Source organism: Rhipicephalus sanguineus, chromosome 9 (assembly GCF_013339695.2).
Source record: "Rhipicephalus sanguineus isolate Rsan-2018 chromosome 9, BIME_Rsan_1.4, whole genome shotgun sequence".
Taxonomy (NCBI): Eukaryota; Metazoa; Arthropoda; class Arachnida; order Ixodida; family Ixodidae; genus Rhipicephalus; species Rhipicephalus sanguineus.
Genome location: NC_051184.2, coordinates 32,707,621 through 32,728,263, shown reverse-complemented (window position 1 = coordinate 32,728,263; position 20,643 = coordinate 32,707,621). Strand labels below are relative to the sequence as shown.

General features: G+C 46.1%; 1 protein-coding gene across 1 annotated transcript in view; it reads left to right on the top strand.

The window, feature by feature from the left end:
• The window catches only part of LOC119404932 (ephrin-B2a), a 292,359-nt gene extending 272,403 nt beyond the window's left edge, over positions 1 to 19,956 (top strand). Inside the window, exons 2-6 of the mRNA XM_037671646.2 lie at positions 7,931 to 8,072; positions 9,031 to 9,199; positions 10,146 to 10,250; positions 11,275 to 11,598; positions 13,831 to 19,956. Coding sequence (XP_037527574.1) covers positions 7,931 to 8,072; positions 9,031 to 9,199; positions 10,146 to 10,250; positions 11,275 to 11,598; positions 13,831 to 13,979 — 889 coding nt within the window. The 3' untranslated portion in view covers positions 13,980 to 19,956. The remainder of the gene's footprint in view (positions 1 to 7,930; positions 8,073 to 9,030; positions 9,200 to 10,145; positions 10,251 to 11,274; positions 11,599 to 13,830) is intronic.
• The last annotated feature ends 687 nt before the right edge of the window (positions 19,957 to 20,643 follow it).

Below are 20,643 nucleotides of genomic sequence, written 5' to 3'. Positions count from 1 at the left end.
GTAGTGGTTGGCGCAAGCTAAACTTTCTTGCCACGTGGCCTGATCATGTACTGGTCTTTGTGATATTGGGATATTATGATGATGTTATGGTCTTTATGATTATGCGCAATGATATCAATTCGCCATCGTTCTACGATCTCCTGTCCTAGTTAGCTTCGTCGGTAGAGCGACCACGCCATAATGTCGTTGGTCCTAGGTTCGAATCCCGAAGCAGGACGAATTTATCTTATACTGGGAAGCGTTCTTTCTGTCGAGAAGTCCGTATGGATTTCCTTCGAAGTGTTGCGGCTACAAAACAGGTTTATGACCATCGCTTACGCTCGTGAACACTCCTATACCTTGCGGCCTCGTGCATAACTGATTTCGCACCTTATTGCTCGCGACGGCGTTTGCTTTTCATTTCAGAAGACTTAGATCACACATTGGCTGACGTTGGGAGAACCGTGGAGCAGCTAATTACGCGGTATTTTCTGACTCTTTTTTTTTTCCCCTTACGCGCACAAAAAAGAAAAACGACAACGATTGCGAATGCCGTAATCCGTTGATAAATTGTGTTTATGCAAGAATGCTATCGCTTTTTGCTGGATGTTGGTTCAGAACGGCGGTCTAGGTTCATATGGGTCTCGGATTTCATTTCACGCTAAGTACAAGCGTTGGGTTTAGTGTTCCGAGCCCACTGTCCAACAATGTCCGCAGCGGCAAGCCTCGCTTGCGCTCGCCGTGCTTACGCAACACCACCGACTAGACAAAAAGCAGAACCGCTGATTAAAATAAGCAGAAGGAGAGGATTGAAATGGCAGAGATGGGGTTGGCTCATCTTTACTTTTGGAAAAACCTCAGAGCCGTGTGCATTAGCGCGCGTTTACGCAGCCGTGTTTCGCGGAATCATGTCGCAACTTCTCGTTTTCTCTCGGTGTTAGAAGTTCCCGCGCCCTTCGCGGGCGCAATTCATTTATCAACATGGCGCTGGCAGATCACCGCCGCTCCTCCGTAGAGGTCGCTGTGCAGACGAAGCGGAACGCTTGCACGAGTTTCGTCTGCTCGTTTCGGCGTCGTCTGCTGCGAGTTATCCCGTAAAGTTTATTTTCTCGTTCGCAGTATCGCACCTGTTACGCAAGCGAGGATCCTGGCAGTTTCCCATGAAACACAGCGATGCAGCGGTGTTACCGCTCACGCGCTGGTGCCTTGTTCTGCGTGCTTGTTCTCTCGCTTAGCTTTGCGCTCACTCGCATCTTCATAACGCCGTCGCACTCCCACAGTTCCCCCGACTTGGAGCTCCCTCTAGGAGCGAAATGAAATTCCGGATGACGGCACTTGCCGCTACGAGGGAAAGTAATCTAGCAACATTGCTTCGAGGCGAGTTATTTTGTGCCTCGTAGCGCCTACGCTGCGTCGCCGGCCTGCCCACCAACATCATTGCTCTAGCTGCGTTGGCGTTGTAATACGTCAGCCCCGTTAGACTCGCTGAGAAGCGGGCTTCTCCTCATTAGGACTCGTGATGCGGCGAAACCAGCTTTCCGTGCTGAGGGGAACGTTCGAACGCTGCTGACGCAATCTGTCTGTGTAATGGGCTTTCCGTATCGAGCCACCGCCGACGCGCCGTCGGATTTGCTGTCGGTATTTCCTTCATAAAGGCTTTTCTGCGCTCGCAGATAGTTCGAAGGAAATATTTCCCAATGTTGCTCGCGGGCGCCAGACTAGATATGGAGGCTTACCTGTGCGAACGGCACAGGTAAGCCTCCATATCGGGAGCCTTTCGTCTTGTTGCCAGTTATCGCGCGCACAAAGTCTTTGTACTATGAACACTATGCTGGAAGCTAGTCCGCATTTGAACACTGCGCTAGACATTTGAGGTTAAGCTAAATGTGTGCGAGTCCGAAACATATGTCTTTAACGTAGAGGCGTAAGTGTTTGTTCCAAGCCTGTAAGCTGACAGTGTTAACCGGCGATGCTGCCGGCGTGATGCCTGCTAACTTGCAAACATAGTTATGGCCGGTTTGAGGCAATCGCTCCCGATTATTTGCTAAAGATTCTGGGTTTTGACGCGGAGATTTGACGTGGGGGTTTAACGTTACTGTGCAATTATTAAGCACACCATACCTTGGAAGCGACCGCGGATGAATTTCGACCTAGGTTTCTTTAAAGTCCACTCGCAGACAAGTACAACATACGTATAAGATTGCATATAGTTGCATGAACCCACGAGGGCGTGGGTTCGATTCCCTCCGCGCTACGCTGTAGCCGCTAAGCTACCACGACGAGTGAACGTGCGTTTATAACGTATCACTTTTCTTCCTTTTCATCTCCCTTCCATCGCTAAGAAGAAAACGGTTTTTTTTTAATACAAGTGTGATGGGCGCTGCTACGCCCGTCACTTATCTGGAGGGTCTCCTTTTTCACTTAAGACCGCCGTAGAGTGGACTTTCGTCGTTCTTGCGCTCGCAGCGCTTTCTTTCGAGCTTCTTTCCATTATCGCAGTACCCTCTGTCCTTCGCCTCTCTTGCTTAGGGCGCGTGTGCCGTGAAGCCAAGGTATCGTCCCCATCCTAACGGTTTCTCGTTTCTTTCCTGCTTTTTAGCCGGCAGCTTTTGTTTCAGCCAAGCTGGGTCGTCCGAAGGGACATCACACCCTCCTCGCCTCTTCACTCGAAGCCGCCCTCACCGGAGCTCCTGGCCCGCGCACGCCTTAGTTGCTTCGTCCACTTTTCAAGATGAAAGGCGTGAATATTTGAAGACGCTCGTCCTTCGCTGACCCCCCGCTTTTATTTTATCTACTATTATTTTTTTAGATGCGCTTCCCAAAATGAGCAGTGAGAGAGAGGTTGAAGGAAGAGGAGGAAAAGGGCAAAACGAGAAAGTACGTTAACCCGTTTAACGGGAAAGTTTACTCGGGGACTCGCGAAAAATAGGGAGTAAAATTCAAAGCCGCTGGAAGAAAAACTAAAGAGGGGGGAAAGGGGGGGGGGGGTGTCGTGTTGCTTCCTAATGAAAAATACACAGTTCGAACAAAAATGGTAATAAATGTGAAAGTCAGGAATAGCAAGCGTGACATTAGGCCGCCTGTAGCCATTCGCGAGAGGCCGAAAAATTTCTTCTCACTAACGTAACCATTTCGTTATTCGTCCATTTATTTTTGTTTTACACGCCCGTTTTAGGCTCGACTTACACTATCACTCTTTCTTTCTTTCTTTCTTTCTTTCTTTCTTTCTTTCTTTCTTTCTTTCTTTCTTTCTTTCTTTCTTTCTTTCTTTCTTTCTTTCTTTCTTTCTTTCTTTCAACGCCCCGTTTCCTGTGTCGCGAAGCACATTACACTCTCCATTCATTTGCTCATCTCTCGCCGAAAAAGAGTAAAAAAGGAGTCAAAAGAAGGCGTCGTGCCGGAAAAGGCTGTCGTGCCGTCCGGTGCTCGAGTTCACCGTTTATTTCATCAATTTTTAAAGATCGCTCTTCAAGCTTTACATTTTTTCAGCTTTAATTTGAGCTTTGCCAACCTTCTTCGTGTTCCATTCGCGGCCACTTTGTATATTGTCGCTCGATGGACATACACCTCATCAAATTTTCATGGGAGACCGCCCACATTTCGCGTTTATTCCTTTTTCTTTTTTTCTTTTTTTAATTTTCAGTCTGCTACTTCTCATGCGCATAGACCCACGCATGTCCGTGCGCGCCAACGTTTACGTCCGCACTTTCGCGCTAATGCAGCTCCGCTCACACGTTGTTCCGTAGAAAATACAAATTTGTTTTAACCCAGAACGTGGGACTTTGAAGGCTTTTACACCCTTTGAAAGGTGTTTCGATGAGGTGCTTTGAAGTATGTTACGCTCTTTACTTACACCATTTATTTACAGCCTTTGTACAAGTTTGTCTTTTTTCTTTTAACACCTTCCGAGCGTTGCCAAGGGTGTTCTTTCTTTCTTTTTTTTCTACGTCTTTCATGCCGGACTCATATTCGCTTTTGCTTACGCACACAGGCTTTCGCTTTCAGAGTACATAGCGCCGCGCCTGAGTGCTCGTGTTAACGTCGACGTCGGTACATCCTTCTCACTTCTTCACTCTTTCAGCGCCTGCCCCCCTCCCTCCTTCCCTACCAATCCTTTACGCTTCACACAGTGTGTGTGTATATATATATATATATATATATATATATATATATATATATATTATATATATATATATATATATATATATATATAGATGAAGCAATGCTTCCGAGCCGCTCTTATGCTCTGCGCGTTATTATGTTGCAACGAATACTTTTTGTGTTCTGACGCTCGCCTCGCATATGGGCGCTTCCATTTTTCTCGGGCGTTTCATCCTTTCTCACAGCACCTCTCTTTCGCTTCATTCTCTCTCTGCTTTCGTGGCGTGGGTCGGCTTACCCTTCTAGCTTCCTCGCGTTAATCTAATATTCATCCGGGCTTTTTTGATGGCCATCTTGCGGTTATACCCTTCGTTCCCAAAGGCCTCGTCCGTCTTCCTCTCCTCAAATGACGGGAAATAAAGTTGAAAAAGAAAAATGGTTTGCTGCAAGAAGACAGCGTCTTTCCCCTTGCTTCTTCTTCTTGAGGTTGCGGTGGGCCTGAGAACGTGCCGCTAGCGGTTTTCTCGGCTCTGCGTCCAACTTTTCCGCCGTAGATGACAGGCGGGGAAGCTGGTGGTTTTGGGGTGAAGAGGGCCGTCTGCAGCGCCTTCCTTCCTTTCTTTTCCTTCTTCTCGACGCAAACTGTGTCTCGAAGTGGTTGGTTCGTTTCATAAGCTTCATTTATCACTGACCGAGATTTCTATTCGCGCCCGGAAGCCCTTCTTCGCCGTCGTTGAGGACTCAGCTTTTTTTTTTTTTTGCTTTTTCCTGCCTCTCTCGCGCACTCAAGACGGTGGAATCCCTTCCATTGTTCACATCGTGCTTCGTCCGTGACATTTCCATCTTTATAGCCCCGGTAGTCAGCTTTAATGGAATGTTCCAGCAAGTCACACAGGACGCGCACAGGTCCCGAAACCTTAACCAGGAATAAAGTGATGTAATGTTGTAGGATGTCGCTATCGCGTTCAACTCCTAAAGGCGAAGCTTAAGCGTCCCCCAATTTTCGTTTGTGTTAACAAGCTATGTTAATTTATGTTACTAAGGTTAGTTACGTTGTTATGACGTACCTAAGCAAAGACAGCGGCACTGAGAGGCCCCGAAACCGGGGACTGCCCATAAATATCGGCCTCCCGGGGTTCTCGTACGAGCATCTAAACGGTAGAGGATTTTCGTATTCCACCCGTATCAGAACGCGGCCTTCGGGACCGAGAATCGAGCCCACGACCTCGCATTTAGCTCCATAACGGGATACTCACTGCGTATTCTTCGTTAAGAGTCATGTAAAATACCAGAACACCTCCTCTACTAATGTCAGAGCTAAGCGAACGGTTTCGTATGAAGGGAAATTTGTTTTATTTTATATGAGAAAAATGCACTTTTCAATTATTAGGTTGCATGCAGTCATCTTTTACGGAGATCGTGATAGGCTCGTTTGCTGGTAGACTCTGTGGTGCTTAAAATGCGAATAGTATTTCTTCAGCTGGGATACGTTTAGGATCTAATCTCCGTGTGACAACGCAGAAGGTGAATCGAAAATGATCGAAATCAAAGAAGAAATGAGTAAATAAAAAACGAATGATAACATTTAAATAAACAACGGACGCATGGAGAATAACTTGAATATGAGGGTTAAAGTGATAACACATTACATAAGACGTGCGTAAAATGTGCATCAATGTGTTACCAATCTATCACCCAAGTGCTGTTCGCACTCACAGTGATAAGTGACTCTAGTCAATTTCCGTCGTAATTTCTTCTCTCTTTCCCGTCTGCGGCAGCCGTATTGAGCGTCTCTTTCTAAGCTTGTCTGCGGAGCTGTGTTTCAGTAATATCTCACCCTTCTTACGGCACCTTCTCGCTCGACGCCTCGATCTCGTCGTGTCAGCATGTTGCTATCTCGGTGATGAATTACGAGGTTCTATACAGGCGCGTGTGTGGCGCGGATCAAGGTAAGTTCTTCCGCGCTCTCGCGAACGCGCGAAATATCCTTTTTTCCCAGAAAGGAGAAACTGATGAACGCACAGACTTGCGCGAGCAGCTGCGAGAGATTGAAGGTGACAATTCAAGCTAGTGTTGAAAGCCCTAGGTAGAGAAGGCGAGGAGGTTTATTTATGGATTTCATGTGTTTCGACCTCAACACCGTTTGCTCGGAGTGATGGTGGATGTGCGTTGCACCGTAATCCCAGCCTTTTCCCATTATCTACCGGCTTCATGCATAACCACCGCGAGGTACTTAAGTTGCACGCCCTATAAATAATCACCCCCCCCCCCCCGCCCCCGCCCCCGCCCCCGCCCCCGCTCCCGCTTATTAACTTCGATGTGTTACGTCATTTTGTGACTTAAGGACGCCACGACATACATACATAAATACATACATACATACATACATACATACATTCATGCATACTTACGTACGTACGTACATACATACATACATACATACATACTTACGTACGTACGTACATACATACATACATACATACAATCATACATGCATACATTTTGTTGATATAGGTTGTGAAACGTTGTAAAAATCGTGACAGGCGCGAGCAAACAAACGTACAGAAATAGTGTGGGTGGCAAACAAAACGGTGCGCTCGTTTTCTTCCGTATTGCTTAGACGGATTCGCGTACTTTCGTACCACCCCGGCTAACTACGTTTCTTTACGTCGTCTCCAAACGATGAGAAGAGACGCACAGTGCTCGGGGAATGTCTCAGCTCGCCACTTACGCAGTACCGCACGATCGGAAACGGTGCAGGCCGCACTTTGCGAGACAGGGCGTGTCTGCGTGAGTATATACGAGCGGTGCGTTCAAGGTAGTGCGAGCAAATCAGGCGCATGTTGCTGTTGGTGGAGTTAGGGAAGAATACGCTTTCGTTTTACCGTCTAGTTGCTTCCTCTTTAATCGCACCGTACTCTCGAGTCGTAAAGAGTTTTTTTTTTTTTTTTTAGTCTATGTCTGTTTTTTATGTTATATATACTTTATTTGCCTGAGCGGTGCCTCCCTATGTTCGTCCAGATTCGTTGCCAGACGAAATTGCTCGTAGGAGGAAGATGAAGTGGAGGAAAAGGAAGTGGTAGAGGGCGAGAGAAACCGAAGCGGAAGGAACTTCGTGGACAAGTTGTTCCGTTGGCCACGCCGTGTAAACACTCGCTAGCAGCTGAAGGCCGTAGGGAGCGTCGTGAAGTTACGACTTTAATTAAACACGCGCTCCAAGCCGTCCTTGGAGCGCGCGTGGGTGGGCGTCAGGAGACGAATGAGGACATGCCAATATCTAGCGAAGCATTCCCCTATGTGCGAGAAAGTTTATTCAGGGAGCCTTAACCATTTATGTCACGGTGTCTTCACGTGAAGATGCTGATTACTTTTGTTTGATATGCTCTATCACTGACGAAAAGACGGAAGTTTGTAGCGTTGGGCCAAGAATATTACAAGACACTTTAGTATAGAGAGATGTTATAACAGCGGATAGCCAAAATTACGAATCATTTGGCTACCTTTATGCACCAGTAGCCAACGTCAGCCATTGTTTAGCCACCATTGAGACAACACTAGGTAACATTAGCGAGTGCTAACGAGTGCTAATGGCGTGAAGTAAATACAGTGGTTGAATTGACGTGACTTGGTCTTTTTCGTCACTTTGGCTCGGGCAGCGACTGCGACTTCCGCGCCAGTGCACTGTCTTCCGCTGCCTTAAACCTCTATGATGAGCAAGAGTTGCCTGTAATCTGAAATAACTATTTCAGATAATTTATCGACGCATAACGAAATTATGTTCTCCGATACCGCGCGTTGTGTCGCACCGTACGCGTACTACAAAGGATTGCTTTCAATCTCTGCCTTGCAGCTTCCGCATTGACAACACGGACCACATCATCGACGTGAACAAGGGCAACATCCCGTTCGAGTACGACCAGGTGAACATCATCTGCCCCGTCTACCGCACGGGAACCCAGGAGGAGGACGTCGAGCGGTACATCATCTACAACGTGAGTATGCGCACATCCCTAGAAGGATATACTACAACCGAGACTAAGTTTGCTGGATAGAGTCACTCACACCGGGAATATCAAGTGATTGGCTATAACCTTTATGGGGAACTACGGCATTATTATCATCAGCGAGTGCCCATGGCACGCGGCTGGCGCGCGCTGGCGGGAGCGCCATGGACCACGGGCCGGGACGATCACTCGGTGCCAGAGGTTCGACCAGTATAGGTTGAGCTTTGTTTACGCTGGCTACGTGTCATCTCTGGGGGCTTCATCTGGCGACTTTCTCTGAGGCCATGACCCTGACCCCACACCTTAAAGCATACGCAATAGTTTGGTATAGAAGTTGGACATTAATATTATTCCTGTAGTCGTTGTACTAACGCAACGAAATGCTAGGCTGCGAGAGCGACGCCGCAGGTGGCCTTTCTGCGTCAGTATCGCTTTCAGCGAGCCTTCGTAAAAGAAATGTTTGCTCGCGTAGCTCTTACAAAGAAGATACCACAATTCAAATCGCATCGCTCAGCTAAATAATGTTGAGGATGGATAGAAAATCGCTCGTGCACCAACGAAGGTCACTAAGTAAATAATAAAAAAAAAATAAGCGCAACTATCACTAACATTGAAATTACACTTGCGAAACTTAAGAACATAAAATTCAGAGCTGTCTTTCACAGCCTTCGTGACGTTTTTCTTTTCTCATATATTTAGTGCAACGTAAGGTGGTATAAGCATACGCACAGGCTATCTGCTCGAACGTTAATTTTCCTTCCCCGAGCATCGTCTTCTCGATTGTCCGAGCGACGTGATCAAAACATTTTCGCCTAAGAACGTGTTTTACACACACTACTCTGCGCGAAAACGTCATCAGATAAGTGTGTGTGTGTTGTGGTGCTGTTCACTTTCTTGTTGGCGAATGGGTGACACACCTTCTCTCTCTCTCTCTCTGGTTGTGCAGGTGTCCAAGGAAGAGTACGATTCGTGCCGCATCACGAACCCGACGCCGCGCATCATCGCTGTTTGCGACAAACCCCACCAGTTAATGTACTTCACGATCACCTTCCGCTCCTTCACGCCCCAGCCCGGGGGGCTCGAGTTCAGACCGGGACAGGACTATTATTTCATCTGTGAGTATCCTCTTTCTTTTCACTCCTTCCCCTCCAACGCTGTCTTTACGTCCGGTGTACGAGAAACCTTTTCTTGTGGCAACCGCAGTGAGATATGCACGTTTACACCCCCAAGGGGGCTAAGTGAGCTTGCTGAGACAATTACGAATAAGACGTTTACACCTTGATGGGAGTAGATAAGTGTAAATAAGTGGCACTTACCAGCGACCAGCTTTGGGCTGTCCGGCAAACCGAAGATGCTGCCCGGGTCCAAGGACTTCGAGCCGTCACCTGAGACACCGCCACCATCATCATCAACGGAGTGTGGGACGGGACGGGACAGGGGTTAATCCCCTCTCTCCCCGCCCCGCCCTAAAGAAACTGCCGGGCTGACATCAGTTAAAGTTCATTCATTCATTCATTCATTCATTCATTCATTCATTCATTCATTCATTCCGCCGTATCAAAGATGTTTATACCCTTAGAGAAGGGACCAATGCGGCGTTTCGTGTGAAGGAAACGCAAGCAACGCGCATTACGATTATTGTTGTAATAATAATAATAATAATAATAATAATAATAATAATAATAATAATAATAATAATAATAATAATAATAATAATAGTAATAATAAGAGGGGCCTTACGTCCCGAAACCTCGATGTGATTATGAAGGACGCCGTAGTGCAGGGTTCCGGAAATTTCGACCACCTGGGGTTTTTAACGTGCGCCTAAGATTTCGCCTCCATCAAAATACGGCCGCTGTGGCCGTATTTCGATCCCGCGACCTCCGGGTCAGCAGTCTAGCACGATGATTGTTGTGTGGCTGAAAGACGCCACATATGGTGGATAGAGTTGTTAAAGGTCTCAAAGAGTTATGGACAAGTTTGAACTGACTTAGTGTATCGCTTTAGTGTACATTTAGACAATCTGAGCTTGCCCTGACACGATTTTTATTGTGACTGCAGCCACCTCGACAGGAAGCGTAGAGGGACTGCACCAGCGCATCGGCGGCCGATGCGCCACCCACAACATGAAGGTCATCTTCAAGGTCTGCTGCGACCCCAGCAAAAGTGAGTAGGCCCCTTCGCTCTGTTTTTTTTTTTTTTTTCTCTGATACGTGTGTTCTCGTGGAGAGCAGTGTTTAACACTGAAACCATGTGCACACCAGCACTTTAATATCTACTGCCTAGGCTACATAATTCGACGCCGATAATCATCGACGACGACTAGTCGGCCAGTCCCTTTTCCCTTAATTAAAGGGATATGATGTACCAATGACAAGTATGAGAACAGGAGGAAGCCCAGCACAGAATGTGCAGCTATCCGGAGAAGAGTGCTGAGGTTAAGCACATTATTGTCAATTTTGCACCCCCCCCCCCCCCTTTCTTGCTTTACTCCTCACAATCTTTGTTCATGTCACAACGAAGAATGAAAGAAAGAAAGCTTATACATGGATGCTGTAGAGGAGACCTAGGTGGAACATCTAGGGCTTTCGAAACGTCCCAAGTGCAATTGTACTAAAGATATTAGTAGCGACGTAACTAATAACAGGCGAAGAAATAGTAGAATAACTAGTCTGCTCCATACTCGCCCTTCAGCCTCTGTAAATGACTCGCGATTCATCTCGCCGCTACAGGCGTTTGTTTATAACACGAAAACTCAAGCGGCTGGCGAAGGAGCATCTCGGTCGAATGCTGCAAACGCCACAAAGGGACATTTAGTGAGTGCAGGTCCGTAGTGCCGGTTAACTCAAACGTTATCGAGATAATGTAAATTCTGAGCGTATCTGTCCGTGACCATAACTATCGAGGCTCGAAAGGTTGGACGCTTAATGGGCATTGATGCGAGACTACAGAAATATTTTCGCACACCTCCGCGTGACGGAGATGGCCGGCTCATTTCATATCTCCTTCAGCCGCGTTCGTCGCGACTACTCGCGCGCTTATACTTGCGGGTAGAACATAAGACGCGCGGGCTGATGTTATCGATTTGGACTTTATGCGGAACATGACCGCGATGTCGACGGCTACGGCAAAAAGCCATCGAGATTCTCCATGTATTTGATATCACAATAAAAACCTTTTTCCAACGCAGGCGCGACGACTTCTCGGCCTCGCTCGACGACGACAAGCACGGCGCTGCCTCCGGCCGTGCCGTCCTCGGTTCCCCGCGACGAGCTGCCGTCGGACCGGCGGCGGCCGTGGGCGACCAACGCGACGCGCCCGGTGCTGCCGCCATCCGGGCCCGCAGCGCGACCCCGGGCCCCGTGGCTGCCGCCCACGGCCGTGCCCGAGGAGTCCCCGCTGCCCCCTCCGAGGCGGTGGCCCGTGTTCCCGCCGAGACCGCCGCCGCACAGGCCCATCAAGACGTACGACGTGCCCGTGGCGGACGGCAAGCAGTCTTCCAAGAAGACCGCCGGTGGGTGCTCGTACCACCGTTATTAATATGGTGTACTGCAGGGGTCACAAACACAGCCAGCAGATCTCACTAGCGGCCCGACCCGCACATGTCCCATCTTTTTTCCATTTTCTCAATTAGTACGTTCATTAACTACACAGACGTGACTGGTCTCAAGCATCTTTTTCTTGAGGCACACCATGTGGTTAAACATAACCATCGAACAAAAACTATATTTCAAAATTGTTGTGCAGATTTTTTGGTGATTCTGGAGATAAGTAACGATATATTTCATGAAACTGGGCATCAAATCCCCTTCAGAGATGAGCCATATATGAGATGTGAGAAAGGTCTTCTCTTGTTGTGAAATTGTAGAGCGAAACAAAACACACTACAGGAAGAAACGGGGCAGGATAGGTACTTGGCCTTCTTTCAATTGCAAACGTTAGCCGATATATTGTTCACTCGGCGCATGCCACTAAATGAGTGCCCACTCTCAGATAATACTTCAGGATGGGTATGTGCACTGTGGCACAAGGGGTTGTAGGCGTTTTCAGCTTTGCAGGACATGAAAGATTACCATCTCACGAAATATGTAGCACAGGATGAAAATACACAAATACAGGCTTCACCATTAGTTGTATAGTGTTTCACCATTGCACGAAAGCTTCACTTCACACAGGCTTCAAGATGTGCACAGTATAAGCAGGTATCTATTTTTTAGGGGTGTGCGAATATTCGAAAGTTTCGAATATTCGTCGAATATTACATTCGAAATATTCGTATTCGATTCGAAAATCGTGTATTCGAAAAGTTTCGAATATTTGATAACTTCGAATATTCGAAAAATTCGAATATGCGATTCGATTATCATGCATAAAATAACTCCTCTTCCACATTTCTGCTGCGTTCGTATAGCTAAAAACGTTGCCGAGAGGAGCGATAAACATCGTATGTACACGAAGGCACAACATCTGCCTGCGACGAGCGCCCTAATACGTATGATTTATTGCTGGTGCATCTCGGACGTGCAGAGCTGTTGGCGATCGTGTAACCATACCTTTTCAATATTATGCGGCCGTAACGTGCCGCACTACCACTCGTTCACTATGCGGGACCACTTCTGAAGAAAGACAGTGACCCACGTGACTGGTGGCGGACTGTAGGCACCTTCAGATACCCCAGTCTGGCAAAGCTTTGCCCCATGTACCTCCCTATACCAGCCACTTCTGTTCCAAGCGAGCGTGCCTTTTCAGTGGCGGTGGGTGGGGGGGGGGGGGTTCTCTGTTAGAAGGGAGCGCCTGCTGCCTGATCATATGGAGCAACTCATATTTCTTCATGATAACATCTAGTCATTACTTTCATTGTGCCGTGATATTCGCTTCTGCTGTGATGTGCATTGTGCTAGCCTGGACATTGTGTTCTGGAGATAGCAGCGTATGTTGTGTTGCCAATCAGGCTGTTAATGTCTTTTTTTTCAAATAGCAACATGTTAAATAAAATATTCTTACTGTGGAGGCATTTGTCCTTTGATATTCGATATTCGATTCGATATTCGAAGGTGGATATTCGTATTCGATTCGTATTCGAAAATTTTGATATTCGCACACCCCTACTATTTTTAAATATCGAACCAAGGCATATTTAGCACAAATCTGGAGTATCACGTTGACGAGATCACATATGACAACAGGTGTACAACTGCTTGTTTTGTCAGTGTTGATGAATGGGAATGTATTATACATCAGAGCTGCCTAATACCGCTTTGCCCTTATAACACATTCACTCATAGTACAAATAACCCTACCATGTCTAAGGAAAAAGTGTAAGTAGAGGAAAACCAAAGCTACCCATAATACCCCCATGAAGAACATCAATTCAATGCCTGAATTAGCCAAAAATATGTTTGGGGAATTCATGTAAATTTGTTTATTAGTGATTGTGAGATACGTGCTCAAGTTCACCGATTTGAGTGATGTGTTGCTAAAAAAATAGTTGCAATATCTGCTGTGTAGTTTGCAACTACATGGTTAGTCTGTCCTAATAAGGTGCACTTCATGTGATGAGAGAACTTGTCATAATGAAATTCGTTATGGGCAGAGATTTGTTGCACTATAGTAGTTATGCGACCATGTTTACTTGGTTCTATCTGATAACCTGTATTTGTTTTCATTTTATTGAGTTTCTATAATATCTCACTTATCGTTATCACCGCCTACAGAGCTAATCTTTGCTATCCCTGCTTCTCTGCAGAGAACCGAGACAAGCTGCCAAACGAAACGAGAGCCAAGAACGAGGAGCTGGTGAACAGTGCCTCATCGCTGGTCTCATTATGGTGGGCTGTTCCACTGACCACATTGCTGGCTGTGCACTTCAATGTCATTCTGACAAGAACAAGATGAAACAGTCGCCACTTCGCATCGTTGTCTGCACCACGTTGTGAATGTTTAGATCAACCATCTGCTAAGCCGCTGCCACTAACGGACAAAACGAGTGAGCTGGCAGACTAGCAGACAGCAGCAGTCACCCGCTTACATGCGCTGCTGAATGTTGCATCGTCCACAGTGTGTGCTGTGCACCGAGAAGACTATTCTGTTCTGGACATTCTTTATTATGTTAGGCTGAAATGTCTGCACCTGATTGCGCTTTCACGGCGCTGTGGGACTGCAGGCTAGGACTTTCAAGCACTGAAGTACCATCTATGGTCGTCGACATCATCTGGTCAGTCAATGTGTTTTTTTTTTTGTGTTTATGGGAACAAGAGTGGGTGACACGCCTGCGTGGATGCCAGTGTTGTGCGCAGTGTGATGCGCCGAACATTTTCCAGCCAGTCTTTGGCAGCCTGACAGTGTTGTGTCCAGTGCTGGCAGATGGCGACACCTGTGACCCAAGAACAGTGGTGTACTCCCTGCGGCGCCCTCTACTTAGTGGCCATTTTACGTCTTGTCTAAAGAAAAATTGACTTTTGAATTTCTTTAAATTGTTTTTCTTCTCCCTGTCGAGGCCTCTGTATCTGGCATTGTCTGTCAGCACTTTCTGTCCCTCCTCTGATTCTGGGTTGTGACCCACGATGCCTGAACTTGCTCTGCGGGCAATTGCACTTCTGCAGTACTAGTTTTGCCTTGTTGACTTCGGGAGAAGCAAAGGAGGTCTTCAGTGCATGCCCGTCCAAGCCAGCGGATTGCGGCTTCAAAACTGAGATGGCATTTCATTCCCGTGTGGAAAAGCAAAAGCAGAGTCGCTAGCATGGAGCACCGTCTCACTATTTCCAGTGGCAGTTAGCACTTGGTGTCAATTTTTGGTATACATCTGCACATAGTGAAACTCGTGTTAGTGAACTGAGTGAGTGAGAAAGAGGATCACATGCATCATTTGTTTTATACTTTGAGGAGGGCGTGAAGGCTGAGTGGCAGGGCTAACAGAATAAGTCCCAAAGCAGTTATTGAAGAGGGCAGGAAGTTAGTGAGTTTTGGAAGATGCCATATATAAACTGCATGATGTTAAGTGACAATGCATTTAAGGTGCAATGTTCCCAGGTTCAGAAAAAGGACATATTTAATTCGTTTCTATAAAATGAAGCACCAAAGTTGTGGGGAGCAGAGTTTGCAGTTTCCAGTGTTTCTCGCCACATGCATCTGTGTGCTGACCTTCATGCCCCAGCAAGCGCACATTTTTGCTGGGCAGCAGTTGCGTATGTGCATCACAGCCTGAAAAAATCAGGCACATTGCCGAGGCCACTTCCACACACCTTGGAATGATTTGCATAGCATGCACTGTTTAAACTCTTATTTGATAGGTTGCCTGAAGACAGAGCTCTACTGATGCGATGCTGCGTGTGCTATAACATAGAATCTCTATGAAAGTGGACCATTCTTCTGTTAATCTTGAAGTGCAGTGCCAAAGGTAGTCGTAGTGGACTACTGGTAGCTAGCCAGTAATCGCATTTTAAAGAAAGTGCATATTTTTCATGTTTGCAAAGTGCCTTACACGCATTGAAATGGCAGCACCAGTAGCAGCAGAGCTTTTTCACTTGGTCCTACTGGCTTCTGTAAGAATTTTAGACTTTTCTTCTGGAGAGGTGGGGACTCTTGACAGCGCTACAACTCTGCATTTAGATTTCATAACAGCCAAACAATTTGTCTGTCTACAAAGAGTGCAAGGTTATTTATCTGTAATGCACTCATATGTTGGAAGCTTTTCAATAAGATGCCCGCTTAGAATTACACATTTTATTGTTTGGTCAAAAATTCCTCAGAACTGAATTTTCTAAAGCGGTGCAGCAGCTATCATCCCTGGCCCGCCCCTCCCCATTAAATAATTCTTTCCTCAGCCTGGGTAATAATGCACTTTAGCCGAAGAGCCTCTCCAGAGGGTTATGAAAAGGCTAGTGATTAACTGCTTATCCACTCCCCTCATTTATGTACTGCCACTAGATACAGCAAATATATGTTCACCACATCGTATTGCTAAAATGTGGCGTAACTGTGCTTTGTGGACCACCATTGATTGCTTGGTGAAGTTGTGTAAATGCACTCTGTAGGCTAGGTAGGCAACCCTCGGTGTTCTTTTACGATGTGTCCCTGTCCACTGATGCACTGGCTGAAAAACTCTGCTCCCTAAACTGTTGTGCTATCGCTTATAAGTCCACGGTGCACTATTGATAACGAACAGTGATCATTGAGATGAATATATATATTCAGCAACACTGTTGTTATGAAGATTGCGTTACTTCCAGCACAACAACATTCACTACAGCCCTCAATTTTAAGCATATCCAATTTCGGTCGTATCAAGCCTTATTTGGTAACGAAAGGCTTAGATGCTTAAGATTATTACGTTTTGAGCATTTATGTTCAGAGCAAGTGAGCTGCAGTCTTGCACCACATAAAACTTGTGAGGCAGAAATAGGCTTGCACCTAGTCAGTGGCTTTTCAGCATTCATGTGATGACACATCATGTAATGTGGCACATGTCTATTCCCAGGCATCAGATTTCAATTAACAGGTCTCAAACGAGAGTTGTATTCTTGCTCATTATCGAACTACTTACTTTAGGCATTTCTGTTAGCGATCAACAAAAATGTGTTAGAGCTGCTGCCATACGACTTTTCATATGTTTCACACCAGCCACCGATTAGCGTCACTTACAACCTTTGAAATAATTTTTTAAGTAACCTACCCCAATATCTACAGTTTCATTGACATTGGCAATTTACTTTAAAGATCATGCTACCTAACCAAACGCTAACACAATGTTGGTTCAAAGAAGCTCTTCGAGCATTGGTACTCGAGACATTTGCTTTGCTCTATTAGCATTCAGTGCTACTATGTGTACGACTGCCATGCTAATATGGCACTGTGCAAGATTGGTATTGCATATGACATTCTGCACCACTAGAAAATTTTATTTTAGAAGTGAAGAGCGGAACATGCCAGCTCAACCTAATTTATTAGTAATCAAGTTCTCATGCAGTTCGTTGTCTTTATGATGCCATTAATGCGACATTGTTTTCCTTGTCTAAAAGCCAAATGAACTAGCAGCCATGTTCTTCTGAAGTTTCGTTTCTTAGTAAAGTGGACTTGAGTGGTGAAAAGCGAGTGTGGCTGTTTTGCCCTGAGATGTGTCCTTGTATGATGTTAATATATTCATTTTTGAAGCTGTCCCGTGTTCCTTGTGCCTTGGGAACACCTGTGCCGGCGTGCTTTTGAATGTTCTGTGCGTTTAAGAGACGTGAATGTGTATGCATGTATGACTGAGTGGCAGCTTCCTTCAGATCTCGATGCGGCATGCTTCACTGCGGCCACTTGCGTTGCTTATTTCGCGAGAGTCTTTAGAGCTCCTGGTATCTTCCTTTCTAGAAAGAAGTGTGAATAAGGAATGCTAGGAAACTCTTAAAAGGATTCTGTCCCCAGAATTTAGATGTCAGCCTCCAGCAGAGACAAAGCGTGAAAAACTGAAAGCTGAAATCATTTATGGTAGTTACTAATAACTTATCACACCTCTTACTTTTCACACAATCGCTGTCGACGATGATGCGTGTTAGACTGTCATCTCGAAACGGCGTTTAAAGGCATTGCAGTTTCACTGTGCTATTTATACCAAGATTAACCTAATGGAGCTACTGCATGGATCTTCAGAAAGTCTAAGCAAACTCAGTCAACTGTGCTTGTTGCTGCTTTAGTAAAGCTGCTGTCATAAGCTTTGTTACAGCTTCTGGGTGTTCAGTTTCTGCTGTTTATACGTACAGGCAATGCTGAGTTAAGCACAGCAAGTCTAGTACCCAGCAGTGAAGCATGCCGTACTCGTCCTTTCACCGTCAGCAAATGAGGGGTGAGAAAGTTGAGCTTTGTTGATGGTGCATTTTTGTCAGCACGAGTGTTGGTTATATAATTGTATAAAAAAACGTGAACAGAGTATGACACTAGCATATGACATTGTCAACGACACACTCCGATTGAAAGTGCATCTAGGAATACGTTTTTAATTTAATATATCTTCTTTAGCCCTTTCCCTTGCGCATGTTCTCTTTCAGAAGTTATAGTTTGTGTCGAAGTTTCTTTCATGTCCCGCCAGCCTTTTTGTTTCCCCTGCAAGTAGTCAAGATTGTTATTTTTGCATTTAAGGCCGATGTGTCTGAGCCAAGTGAATTGATGAAGCAGTCATGTGTTTAAGTACTGTTCAAATCATTCGTGGCAGTTTAGACAAGACAGCGCTGTGTGAACTGTAGCTTCTGGGACCAGATTCGTTAACGTTACATGCACCGCCTGTGTTCTGCCACTGTGTAAGGCAGAAGTATCCAAGTATGTGGGTCAGCCTGTAATTGAGAAATGCATTGACACATACTATCACGAGTACACTGACGTTACAGTATTTGTTTCTTTCTGAGTACCGATGGACAACGGTTTTTTGTGTTGGTGAAATTTCCAGCTGTGTGCAAAATTTAGAGGAGTGGATATATTGTTCTCTTGAAAGATTGGGCTCTTCTCCCATCAATCAATCAACGGTTTGCATACTTATCTTTATTCGCCTGGGTTTTGTGTATGTCGGAATTAGCTAGCTCATTGTGGCTATCCTATGGTTAGTGAGGGAGTCATTTGACATAACTACGATGAAAACTGCTTTTAAATCCCGACGCCTGTCATTGCGTATACCGAAGCACACAGCTAGAGCGGATCTTTTAATCTAAAATATGTTGGTTCTGTTTCATCTAAAAGCTTACGGCCATGGTTCTCAGTATGTCTTAAGAGTCCTGTTTCTTCAGTAATATTGTTGCGATTTACTGAGCCGGTACAATTGTAGCATCATCGTACAACTTTGAAGAGCATTCTATCAACATTTCTACATTCTAGTGGCTCGGATATCTCGGCCCAATTTATTTCTCTTGGCTGTTACCTGCGGTGAATTCTTATTTATACAGTTTGAAAGAAGTGCTTCAAGTACAGCAGCTACTCTCATACGCACATTTGAGAGCTTCAATTCCTTTGTTAGCACTGGATGGATTCTAGACAGTTTCTGTACACTTTTTCTGTCATCACTTTATGTTGTGGCGAAGTCAAATAACGAAAGAAAGATCTGTTAAAATCTCAAAGTTAGTGAATAGGAACAGCCGACCGCACCCTAAACTTTTCATCTCGACGCCAGACCACCTACAGCATCGCAATCTCTATCGTTCCAAACAGAAAGTCACTTACTAAGTGAACGGTATTGTCAGCAGTGGGTAGCATTACTGGCTCGTCAGTGAGCCACGATACTCACCGTGCTCCTGCGAACACCGTGATGCTGCCGTAGCCGCCATATTGGTGCACCACGGTCAAAGCTGCGAGCTGACGAAGTCGAAGACCGCGACGAAACCGTTTGACGAAAGGTCACGCGGTTTTGCAACGACACGTCCGTCACCTACGTTCGTGTTTGTGCGATGCGCCGATTGGCTGAGCACCGTACCGTTGAGCCTTAAACGCCACGGCAGACGGATCGAAAGAGCGGGAGGCGGTCGGTCCACTGCACATTCTTTTTGAGTACTCGATTGCTATCACTTTCCCGACCGACAACTGTACAGAAATGGCAAAATAGTGTGTACAGTAAGAACGCTGAACATGTGAGCTTTAAAGCCCGCCGAACGCACGGAGGCGGGCGATATGAAAGGGTTTCCTTTTCTTGTTCCGTGCACCGAGAGATTGTGACACGGCGAACAAGATGGCACTGCACGTATAATACGTTGCTTTGGTTTTCACGTGTTTTCATGAAATGGCTGCGCGCCAGTCTGCGTGGTCCCTTGTTCATTTTTTTTTTTTGCGAATTCCTCGTGTGATACCGTTTTTTTCTTTTGTTTGTTTGTATAAGCACAAACTAATAAGGAAGATGTTAATAAAGAATTTTTTTTCCTGGTGAAATGCCTCGTATTCGTTGTTCAAGGGCCCAACGCTGTTCAAAACAGCGATACCCTGACACATGTGTACGGCACCCTGTGCAATTTGTCGAATGCTGTGACCTCCGAAGGCTCGCTCTTATTGGCGTACATCGACCCACGCTTATTCCATCATTTATTAAGGCGAAAGCCTAAGATGTCTCATGAAACGCGAAAAGTGACCGTCAGCGGCGTCAGCGTTGACAGGAAGTGGTGCGAAATATCATGTGATGGCGCCATCGTGACGTCACAGATTTCAACAATTCGTGACGTCATCATAGCGCCACAATGACGTCACATAACTCTACGTCACATGATGACATCGCATGACATCACAGCTTGGCCAAAGTTGGGCCGATCGCCGGAGACACGGCAAAACCACGCGAGGTGCACGAAGCTTGGAACGTCTCCAATCTCGGAGGCAGTGCAAAAGCACGTTAGGTTGCAGAAAGCTTTCAGACGGGGGGGAGTATGGTTGTTAGTCAGCGCCGCATTTGTGTGCTCTCATCTTCGTCTTGCTCGACCGCTGCTTCTTCGTTCTCAATCAATTCTCTATCAGCGGTGTAGCCAGGGGGGGGGGGGGAGCACTGGCCCGTGGCCCCCGAAATTTTTTTTTTTTGCTATGGCATACAGAGCCCAAAATGACACTTCACCGCATCTGC